The 10,612-nt window shown below is 42.3% G+C and overlaps 2 protein-coding genes across 4 annotated transcripts in view; one reads left to right on the top strand and one right to left on the bottom strand.

The window, feature by feature from the left end:
- Window positions 1-3,584, top strand: part of LOC104961156 (serine/threonine-protein phosphatase 2A 55 kDa regulatory subunit B gamma isoform) — a 22,861-nt gene extending 19,277 nt beyond the window's left edge. For all 3 annotated transcript variants that reach the window (XM_010789389.1, XM_010789386.1, XM_010789388.1), the window contains exons 9-10: window positions 963-1,054; window positions 1,621-3,584. In XM_010789389.1, the coding sequence (XP_010787691.1) occupies window positions 963-1,054; window positions 1,621-1,915 (387 nt within the window). In that variant the 3' untranslated portion in view covers window positions 1,916-3,584. The remainder of the gene's footprint in view (window positions 1-962; window positions 1,055-1,620) is intronic.
- A 1,711-nt stretch (window positions 3,585-5,295) lies between these two features.
- Window positions 5,296-10,348, bottom strand: wfs1b (Wolfram syndrome 1b (wolframin)). Its single transcript, XM_010789413.1, has 9 exons — window positions 10,345-10,348; window positions 10,134-10,210; window positions 9,730-9,874; window positions 9,431-9,604; window positions 9,254-9,334; window positions 8,924-9,087; window positions 8,535-8,771; window positions 8,287-8,405; window positions 5,296-7,783 (listed from the first exon to the last, which is right to left on the bottom strand). Exons 1-9 carry the CDS (start codon window positions 10,346-10,348, stop codon window positions 6,238-6,240), a joined length of 2,547 nt encoding a protein of 848 aa, XP_010787715.1. The 3' UTR covers window positions 5,296-6,237.
- Between the last annotated feature and the right edge of the window lie 264 nt (window positions 10,349-10,612).

Here is a 10,612-nt window from a genome sequence, read left to right as displayed (position 1 = left end):
GGGGGGGGGAGGAAAAGAGGAGTGAAGGTTTTTGAGGAAGTGTGATGAGAGGAAGAGAGAAGAAGGAGGGTAGAGTTTTTGAATGAGAGGAGGAGAAAGAAGCATCAGAGAGGTTGAATGGAGTACTGAGGGTAGAAAAAGGGGATTTCAGGGCTAAGCTGCACTTATTTAGCTAAATATACTCTCTTATTCCTTCTGGAACATGACAAATATGTACAAATCCACGAAGGATGAGGCACTATACTGTAAATCATGGGATCATGCAGACTGGAAAAAAGACTATATATATATTCAGCTGACACTGTACCAATTTAGCCCCGAGCAGAAAGACCCTTAGGGAAAAACTAAAATGTCACCTGGTTTGATGTACAGCCATGAGTCAACCTCAGCTTGGCCATTTATTGACCGCCAGGCGACTTTTGACTGCTGACTTTATGCAGAATGTGAAAATAGGGGGCTTAATGCAGAGCACTGTGAGCGAGGAAAGTGTAGATTTCAACTCCTTGCATCACCGGCTGACACAATGAAAGCACAAGGGGAAAGAGTTATTAGTCAGTGTGTGTGTGTGTGTGTGTGTGTTTGTGTGTGTGTTCACGTGTGTCTATTATCATGCCCTTGGAGGGTTTGGATATTAATGGGTTTGCTGATATGGGAGAGGAGTTTAGATTAAAATGTACTCCTGGCCCTGGTATTGCTCAGGGCTTCTGTTGAGTCTCATTAGAGTTGCCTTCAGGGAGGTTTGTGTTACAACTTTAATGTGTTTTGTCTGTGCTGAGCTTCGAATGTGTGCGTGTGTGTTTCTTCTACTCACTCTATTTATAGTTTACATAGAGAGTGAAGCAGCTGTGTTCTGGACTCATTTTTAATCAAATGTGTGTGTGTGTGTGTGTGTGTGTGTGTGTGTGTGTGTGTGTGTGTGTGTGTGTGTGTGTGTGTGTGTGTGTGTGTGTGTTTTCCTCCAGGTTCACGATTACCTCCGCAGCAAGTTGTGTTCTCTGTACGAAAACGACTGCATCTTTGACAAGTTTGAGTGTGCCTGGAACGGCTCGGACAGGTACCTGAAGCGTTTTCATGTTTTATGCTTAAGTCCCAAGATTAAAAACGTTTGTGGAATGGTTTTTAAGTTAATTAATAAACAGGTTAACAGTTAAAAGGTCAGTTCATCGAAAGATAAAAAGTCCTATTTTCCTCCCTACCCAGTTGCAGTATCTTACCATGCAGATAGTTACTGTTTTTCTAGATTTCCCTTAAAATATTATATTGGAAAAATTCCGCAGTAATGTCAGAGTCCTGGTTGCTCTGGATAATCTAGATTCTAGTATGTACATTTGCTGATAATACTTGTACCAAGAATGTAGGTAGAAATATGAATGCTGCACTTACTGTACATGAATTTATAGTGCATTATTGCAAACCTTTACTTAAGTAAAATATCTAAATATGCAACACATACATTTAAAATATCTTCAAAACCCAACCAAATAAAAAAAGAAAAATTATTATAATCTGCATGTTCAGATACCACAGTAGTTAAGTGTTCTTTTTGTAATTTAGAGGAAAGGACCCTGTTTGTTCAGAGTTAAGGTTAGTTTGTGAAGTCTCTCCTCTTCCTCTTCTCAGTGTGATCATGACCGGAGCCTACAACAACTTCTTCCGCATGTTCGACCGCAACACCAAACGGGACGTAACCCTGGAGGCGTCGAGGGAGAGCAGCAAACCCCGAGCTGTCCTGAAGCCACGGAGGGTCTGCGCGGCGGGGGGGAAGCGGCGGAAGGACGACATCAGCGTGGACAGCCTGGACTTCACCAAGAAGATCCTTCACACGGCCTGGCACCCGACTGAGAACATCATCGCCATCGCTGCCACCAACAACCTGTATATCTTCCAGGACAAACTCAACTCTGAGTTACATTAATGAAGGATGTCGGCGGCGGATACAACTAGTTTACACCTGAACACACAGCTATGCCAGAATGTACACGTATCCGGACATACACACAGGAATATGCCTAGCACACCCATACACGCGATCAGAAAACACACACACATCTCGGTCCACTCTTCGACACACTCCTGCTCCTCCTCTCCAGCCTCCCGGAACTGAAAGGACCTAGAAAGGGCTAGACAGGGATCTGGCTGGATTACAAAATGGATTATGGATGGCAAAATTGTCCAAACTGTGGATTTCTGGATTGGGCTTGATGGTGTGTTGATTGCTACAGCTCAGATTCTGAAGGGGATAACCCTCCCAGACTAGAGGGACGTTTACAAATTTGTCTTTATTTTGTTCTTCAGGCTCTTCTTTGCTTTCTCCACCTCCTCCTCCTCCTCTCCTTTCTGTATGTGTGTGCTCGAGCAAAGCCTATTCTTATCCCTTGCCCACTGTTTTGTGTAGAAAAAAACCTTTGTGGTTGTGGCACTGATGAAAAATGGGGCATTTATATAACTAGCTGTTTGTTTGATTTCAGATCAGATACCCCCTCTTTTGTTTGGTCACTTCTTGTTTAATGATGGTTATTATGATGACAATTTAAAATGATACGCGTGATGTGCAAGGATGAATTTAGGACCCTCCCCTTTTAACCCAAGTGCACCTAGACGTCTCTGAGCTTAACTGGACCGTGTTCATTGAGGTAAAACGTTTACCGTCCCGCAGATAGAAGCAGAGGTTACACCATTGCCTAATATGAGGACACACACTCGTATCTTTCCACAGTGTGTTTCAGTCAGCAATGTTGTCTGCAGAAACAAGTCCTGCGACTTCTCTGATTGTGGATTCTGCTTCTGGTCTCGGGCTATGTCGTGTGCTACTTTGCAATTAATTACAACTCAAATCAAGCAAAACAATGAAAATGAACTAAATAATGTCAACAATCAAACAAAAAAGATGCTGCATGTAAAACCAATTTAGCCTAGGTGTTTATAAATTGACTGACTGACTTGGCTGCCTTCTTAACCATTTAGACCCAGCTGTACAAAGGCTTCAGGGGCCCCGGGGCCCCTTGCAGCACGAGTAACCATAGATGACCGAGCTGTCCTACCTTTATTTGTGTCTTCGGACACTGAAGCATGTTTACCAGTGTTCGGTTCATACACTTACATGTACATTATGAATGAGCTGTCCAAGAGTCAGTTTCTTCTCGACTGAAACTGAGAACCAAGAAGAATGGGGAATGTTTTCATTAATGTTGTTCTCTAAAAGAAAAAAGAAAAAAATATCAAAGGGCCTAAATGGTGTCTGTATATATCAAGTCTGTTTTTGACATGTATTTGTTTTTTTTAACATCCTTAATCATCTGCATCGATGATTCCCTCTAAAGCTACAGCAGAGAGATGGTACTTACATTTTCCCAGCCTTCCTCACAGATTACTTTGCTGATGTGCAGACGTTTATTTTTAGAGAACAGTTTATTCTTTTATTTATCTTTTTGTGTGTCAATCTTACTCCACCACGTCCTGACCAAACTAATGTTGAATCACATATTTTTGTGTTTATGTATGTTGACAAAATTGTCAAATGGACAGTTATAAATAATGTTAATATGTTTTTTTCTGAATAAAGGTTTCAACGAAATTGCATCCAATGAGCGCACATCTGTGATTTTTATTGCCATGTAATTAGATGACAGCGACAGTAATCGGCGGTGCCATTATGGAGATGTGCGCACGTTATTACTTCAATTTATATTGGCCTATTTGGGTTCATAATTACAGTCTGTGAAGATAGTGGTCTGAAGCTCCACCTACTGGCATCACACACTGAATGCATTTTTATTATTTTTAAAGGTGCAGCTAGTTTGAATGACTTTGTATACTGCAGGGTAGCTTGTGCATTTTACTCCGGATGTTCTTATTTAAATGCTTATTTAAGTGTTAATTATCTTTCACATCATTAATCCAAATCTGTAAAGTATCTAAAAGTACAAAAATAAACGCAGTGGAGTAAAAATACACGATGTTCCTCTGAATTGTAGTAGAGTAGAAGTACAAAGTAAGTAACATAACATGGGAATACTCAAGTTAAGTACAAGTATATCAAAATTGTACTTAAGTGCAGTACTCTAGTAAATTGTACCTCTTGGTATGACTTTTAGTTTTTTTGGACTAAAATAAATATTGTTGCTACCACAATAATATTCCACAGCAGGCATTTTGGCCTGTATGGCAGCAGAACACAGGTGAAATCGATCACATAAACTGGCGGTAATTGATTTCCTGTCCAGCTGGGAGCGGCAGAAACCAGTTGAACACAGCATCATCGATTTGTTAGCAATTACCTGTTAACCTACAATCATGGAGCAACAGTCTCATTCTTCTGGTGTCGTGTTTCTGGCTACTTGATGATTGTAAGTCAAAAATTCACTATCTAGTTGCTCCACTACTATGTTCATGCTATGCTAGCAAAAGTTAGCAAAGATGCTAATTGTGATTATTTGTTTGTCATTGATAAAGGGATAACATTCAACGCATTCAGACATGCAATACAGATATACAAATGTTCAGTGAAGTTTCTTTGAAACAAAGTTACATTTTCAAAATGTTTAATCTGGATTATTTTCTAGGAAAGAAAATTAAAATTGAGGAATGGATTTGTAAAATAACTGGATTGAAACAATGAAATAGACGAGAGAATACAATGAATCAGAAACTCTACGGCGCCATCATGTGGACTATCAAAGTAAGAACAAATTATTAGCAGGACTATCTGAGTGTTCAAAGTGCTGATGGATGCAGCCTCACCTTGATGCTCTAGAAACAGCTTCCAGATCAGTAGTGCAAAGAGATGGTGAGAGGAGTTGGAGGGTCAGATGCTATGTTGGAAAGCTTTTCGTTTTCTGTACCAGGCAGTGATGCAGTGTGTTAAGAGTTTATCAATGGTTCCTCTGTAGAATGTGGTCACCGGCCTCAGTCTGTGTGTAAGATGCTGAGGCTGCTTGGTAAAAGTTGTGGTCGTGTTGGACCAGGTCAGGTTGTCGTAAGGCATACTCCCAGTAACTGCTGACTTTCAACAGCTCTGCCATTGATGGTCAGCAGTAGGTGCAATGTCACTATTACCCTAATTTCGGCAACCTATAAAAAGCACAAATTGCTGCGATGACACTGATAACATGAACAGTTGGCTGTTGTATTGATGGGTCACTAAACTATGGAAGTGTGACAGGAAGCCTGAAGGGATTCTGCAGCTAAATGAAAATGAGCCGCCAGCCATCAGTAATTTGTAATCATTGTACCTGTTTTTTTTTTTACTTTATTCATGCCAATAGTGATTTCAACACTATGAACAAAGCAAAAGCAGGACTATGAGCATGATTCATACATTCAAAATGTTGTAATTCAATTTAAAATAATGCAATTGTTATTGAATAAAAACAGCAAGAAGCAAATGTTTTCATTATATTTATGATCACAGTAAAGAAAACAGTAGTGACATCCTAACTTAAAACACAGCACTCGGGACTGCAAATGTTCAATATATTAAATCTCTGCACAGCAGATAAGGACAAACAAGGAGGAAGAGGAGAGGGCAGAGGTTAACTTAATAATTGAAAGATGAAGCTGAGCTTAAAGGTTAAGGATTTAAGACGTTAATTAGTCCAATTTCCTCCAAATTCATTTACATGTGCCGTTATCTCTTGTAAGGCACTTGAAAAATATTGCCCAGTACAATAAAATACTGCACATAGAGTATATGTTAAATGATTAAAGCTTGACAGCAAAGAAGACCCTTACACGTTGTCATCATCATAACAACCTACATTATTATAGAAGAAATCTTTCTTCTACTTGTACGCCTCCACAAAATACTAATGTGTTTGGCTACAAATATTTGATTACTGTACATAAGAATGCTTCAGCACACATAGTGTTCTACTACAAACAAACAAAATCTGACGAAATGTCTTCATTAACGGACTGTAGTGAGCAACGCAGCTTCAAATTGATGAAATGTATAACTGACCACAGCTGAGGAGGCGGATATGGTGTTTTTTAGGCAGTGAATTACTGATTTTGAAAAATCGTATTCATTTGTGTTTCTCCCCTTTTGTATAATGACTTACATAATATTATGTGCTTTTTGGCTCAAAAGCTATTGCAAACACCCAATTTCTAAAGATCAGGACTGATACCACAGATGTCTGGGTTGACACTGATTTACAATCCTTAATGTTCTTCAACTCGTATAATTATCAGTCATTATCAGGTATCCTATTTCTCCAATAGGTGTCAGACAGATCTCTACCCCCCCTCCTGTGTCACGGTCTCAGTCTCTGTTTCTGAGTGTTGCTCTAGCTTGGCGGTCAGGAAGGGGTTGAAGAAGAAATCAAAACCAAACTGCAGGGCGTTCTGAGCCGTGCGCCTCCAGTCGTGTTCGATCTTGTACTGCCTGCGACTGGGCTGACGGGCGTCCCCGCAGGACATGCAGTTGATGGCTTTGAGTTCAAACACGGGCCACTTGGAGCCCAAACGGCCCTCCAGTATGGTGCTGAACTCCACCAGGCTACCTGTTTTTAAGTATATCAGCATAGATTTGAACTCATTACTAGCCCGCAGAACTATATCCTTTGTGGCATCTTCGTCCTCTATGATTGTCCCGTTTCTGGTCTTCCTCTCCAGTGGCATGCCCATTGTCACTTCGAATTTGTATTGATCAAAGCGTTTAATGTGACATTCGTGCTTGGCCAGTTTTTTAAGTTTACAGAGTGGATTTTCTGCAGGAGGTGCGGGGGCTGGCAGAGGCTGGGGCTCAGCGGTCTCGTTTTTCACCTCCTCACACAAAGGATAGGGGTCTCCATACAGGCAGCGCATCCAGTTCCCCACAAAAACAGGCAGCAGGTTCACAACCGACTGCGGCCCATTCTCGATGTCGGTCACACGGACGTATTTGAAGCGTCCAGTCCAGGTGACACGGTGTCCTTCGAGGTGGGAGCAGAGGATCTGAGTTTGGGCCATGTTGGCGTCTTTCCAGGCCATGGGGCCGCAGAGGCTGCTGTACTCAGGCCACGTCAGGGTGGAGTTATAAACCTTCATGCCTTCAGACCTGTAGACGTACATCCAGCAGAACAGAACCACCGCACTGAGCCACACCAGGATAAGCTTCACAACGCTGCTCCGTGATAAAGACCGTAAAACCACGATGGGGTTGAGGCTAAAACGAGTCCAAAGCCTCAGCACTACTGGCACAAAGCAGATTGTCAAGGTTACCACCATCTTGGTCACCTCCAGGGCAAGAAACCACTGTACTAACTGGATGAGGAGCATTGCAGCCAGGCCCAGCGAGAGAATGGGAAGGGCGAACAGGAAGAGGAAGTAGCCAACACAGGTGCGGATGAGTCCTATTGCGGTGGCGTTTTGAAGGAACACCATGCTGAGCTCACACCAGGTGAAGCAAACCATGTAGGGCACCAGGCACAGGTAGGTTCCCTTAAAGCCTCGCATCTGGGCCATACGGAAGAGCAGATAGAAGAGGTGTCCATATAGCAGACATGGCACCCCAAGGTTCAGCACTACTACATCCCCAAGAGGCACAGTGATGAACGTCATCCCAAACATCTTGATGAACCAGGGAATGGAGTCTGGCAGGAAGGCAGTGAGGGAGCAGGCTCCGGAGAGGACCTCAGTGAGGAGGGCTCTGCGAGCGAACAGCTGAGCGGAGGCCTGCAGGCTGAGGAAGGCGGTGAAGGTGAAGAAGAGGGCGACAGCAGCCAACTCTGAGCAGGGGATCCAGGATTTATCAGCAACAGGGAAAGAGAAAACCACGAAGATCACAGAGAGCAGGAAGTACCTGAAACACAAATATGCGGGATGTGTTCATTTTGCTGCAAAAAAAGTCTAGTTAACTTTGTTTAATAGAGTCCTTCCGATACTGATAACTGCACACAAATGTTGTATTTTTTCATGTTTTACAACAACATACATGGTTTAACCTCAGCCAGGCCATACAACAATAATAGTAATCATAACAGATCAATACAGTTGGTAATAAACGGCTTCAAAAAGTGTATATATATTTTTTCTTAACACACTGGGATTGGTTCGAAACATTTATTATTAATACTTCGTATAATACTTTCATACCTTTTTTACTTTGTCTGTTTTTACTAAAACACTAGAACAACACTATTACTAGAAAAACCATGATTGTATCTACAAAACAATGCTGAACAGAATTGGTAAACAAGTAAACTTTACATCTGCAAACAAAACAGAGTCATCAATAAAAAGAAAAGTAATAAATATGGAATTAGTATGTTCTCTACTTGGATTTTTGTGAAGAGATGTTCTTACAGATAAGGCTCCAAGTGCGTCCATCCAAAGTTGGTCTCCGCCTGCTCCAGATCAAGGCCGGGTTCAAAGTGAGACAGCAGGTCGGTCAGCGCCCGAAAGTTTTCCCATGCTTTTGAATTCTGTAGGAAATATTCTCATGAATGTTCTGTATATTTTACATGTATTAAGATACAGGTGCATCTATACTCTAGTAAACACATCTAAAGAAAGGTAAAAGTGTACATCTTTAAAAAGGAGCAGTTGCTAACCTGAAACACCCGCAGCGTGCAGATGACCATGGAGAAGAACGACAGGTAGAAAACCAGCAGAGGGATGAGGAAGATGAAGAACTCTATCGTGAGGTTGGAGATGATGAAGAAGAAGATGAGTGCGTTGACGTGGTGCGTGGGGATCAGAGCGCTGAGCCACTGCATGCCGGCCCGGGACGCCCAGTCGATCAGGTGCTCCTTGATCTCCAGCAGAGCGAACAGAGGGAACTTCAGCAGCTGGAGGAAGTACAGAGAGGAGAGTCAGGATGCTAATAACATCTGATCACTTTTTCTATTACACTCGCAATTGGTGCAAAAACAGCTTTAAAAAAAAAGGGAATCGAGTCAAATGGACACCAGTCAAATCCTTAAAGTCTGGAGCCTCCTACCTTTAGGTGTAAGGGCAGTTCATCTGGATTCTTCACTACTACATCGTCATCGTCGTCGTCGTCATCATCACCTCCAACTGTAGCCATGACTGGTGGCGGTGCAACACCCTGAGCGTACTTCTTTGTCATCTCCACAAAGTCGTCCAGACCCACTTGGCATCTGGCTACAAAGACACACGTATATTAAGTTAAATGTATGTCATCTCTTCAAACTTGAATGTATTAACTCCCCTTGAATCATCTAAGGCACAAAGCTCCATTACAAATTGGAAATAGACAATTGTATTAGTAGAATCTTCCTCCGTTGGCGGTGTTTCCTACCACACATACCTTCACTGGTGACCATAGTCTCCAAGACTCTTCTCTGTTTCTTGGCAGAGCTGTTTAGTGGGCCCGGGGACACTGGTTTGCCTGTCAATTGATGAGAGAAATTAATCTTATACTGCTAGTTTAATACATTTATTTCGTATTCCGACATACAACCATACAATGCATCTTCCTCCTTACCCGGTTCCGTGTGGACATGTTCGACATTCTCTAGCATTTCAGAAACAGCCACCGACTTCTTCCTCTCCGGGTTCAACTTCCAGTACATTAGTAGAGCTGCTTTCCTGACTCCTCTCTCAAAGCGCGTCTCTGTACACAACTTCTTCACCTCCTCAAAGTTCTCCAGAGTGATGCCTGAAAAACACAAATGTGCACCAACATGATTGACAGGTTTTCCCAGCATCAGCTGAAGATTTGTAGTCTCGTCCACTCATAACATCAGACCTATGTTGCTACGATGCAGTGGGAGATGTTGGTACCTTTCCTGGAGCCTAAGCACTGCTGCAGAGAATTGACAGCGTCCTTGCGTCCTTGTTTAGCCGCCTGGACCAACCAAGTGACCGCTGTGCAGTTGTTCAGCTCCTCATCTCTTTCCTCTGCCAGCGCCAGGAAGTAACGGCCCATCTGGACATAAACACACACACACACACACACACACACACACACACACACACACACACACACACACACACACACACACACACACACACACACACAAGATTTGCCAGACAAGCACGACTTTGACTTTGTCGACCCAGTACCCGTCCTTCCCATCAATATGTCGCTTTAAAATAACAGTTATCATTACTTGGCTGATCTGTTTTGTTCTCACCATATGGTAATTGAAGTCAATATTTGTTGCAGTATGTTAATTGACACTGACCTTGGTCTGTGCTTTTGCTTCTCCTGACTTTGCTCTCTCCTCCCAATCCTCCAGACTGACTTCCTCCTCTGGCTCTTCTGAAGGAAAAAGGCAATCACTTTTAAAACTCAGTAAGTTTCAATGATCTTTAACAATAAGGTACAAAGTATACTACAGATTCTGTACCAAAAAAAACAGTGTCAAACACAAACTCGAAGCATGTCTTCCTGACCCATTGGTTTAATCAAAACCCAGTGCAGTGAAAACAGAGTGACCAAATTACTGAAACTGCTGACCATCTGTTTCTATTTAAGGTTAATGTGACACACACAGTATATGATTGTGGGATTTTTCAACTCATCTCTAGTTTTAAATGACTCTTCATAAACGGTTTGATAATCCCGTCAGTGGCATGAGTTAGATCCTTCCAGAAACAGTCTCTGGCCGTTTCTCAATCTCGAGGATTCTGGCTTCCAAGCCAATATTTCAAGGATACTACA

The sequence above is a fragment of the Notothenia coriiceps genome, unplaced genomic scaffold, assembly GCF_000735185.1.
Source record: "Notothenia coriiceps isolate Sejong01 unplaced genomic scaffold, NC01 NC01_scaffold00032811, whole genome shotgun sequence".
In the NCBI taxonomy this organism is placed as follows: domain Eukaryota; kingdom Metazoa; phylum Chordata; class Actinopteri; order Perciformes; family Nototheniidae; genus Notothenia; species Notothenia coriiceps.
This window is presented reverse-complemented; position numbering and strand designations above follow the sequence as displayed.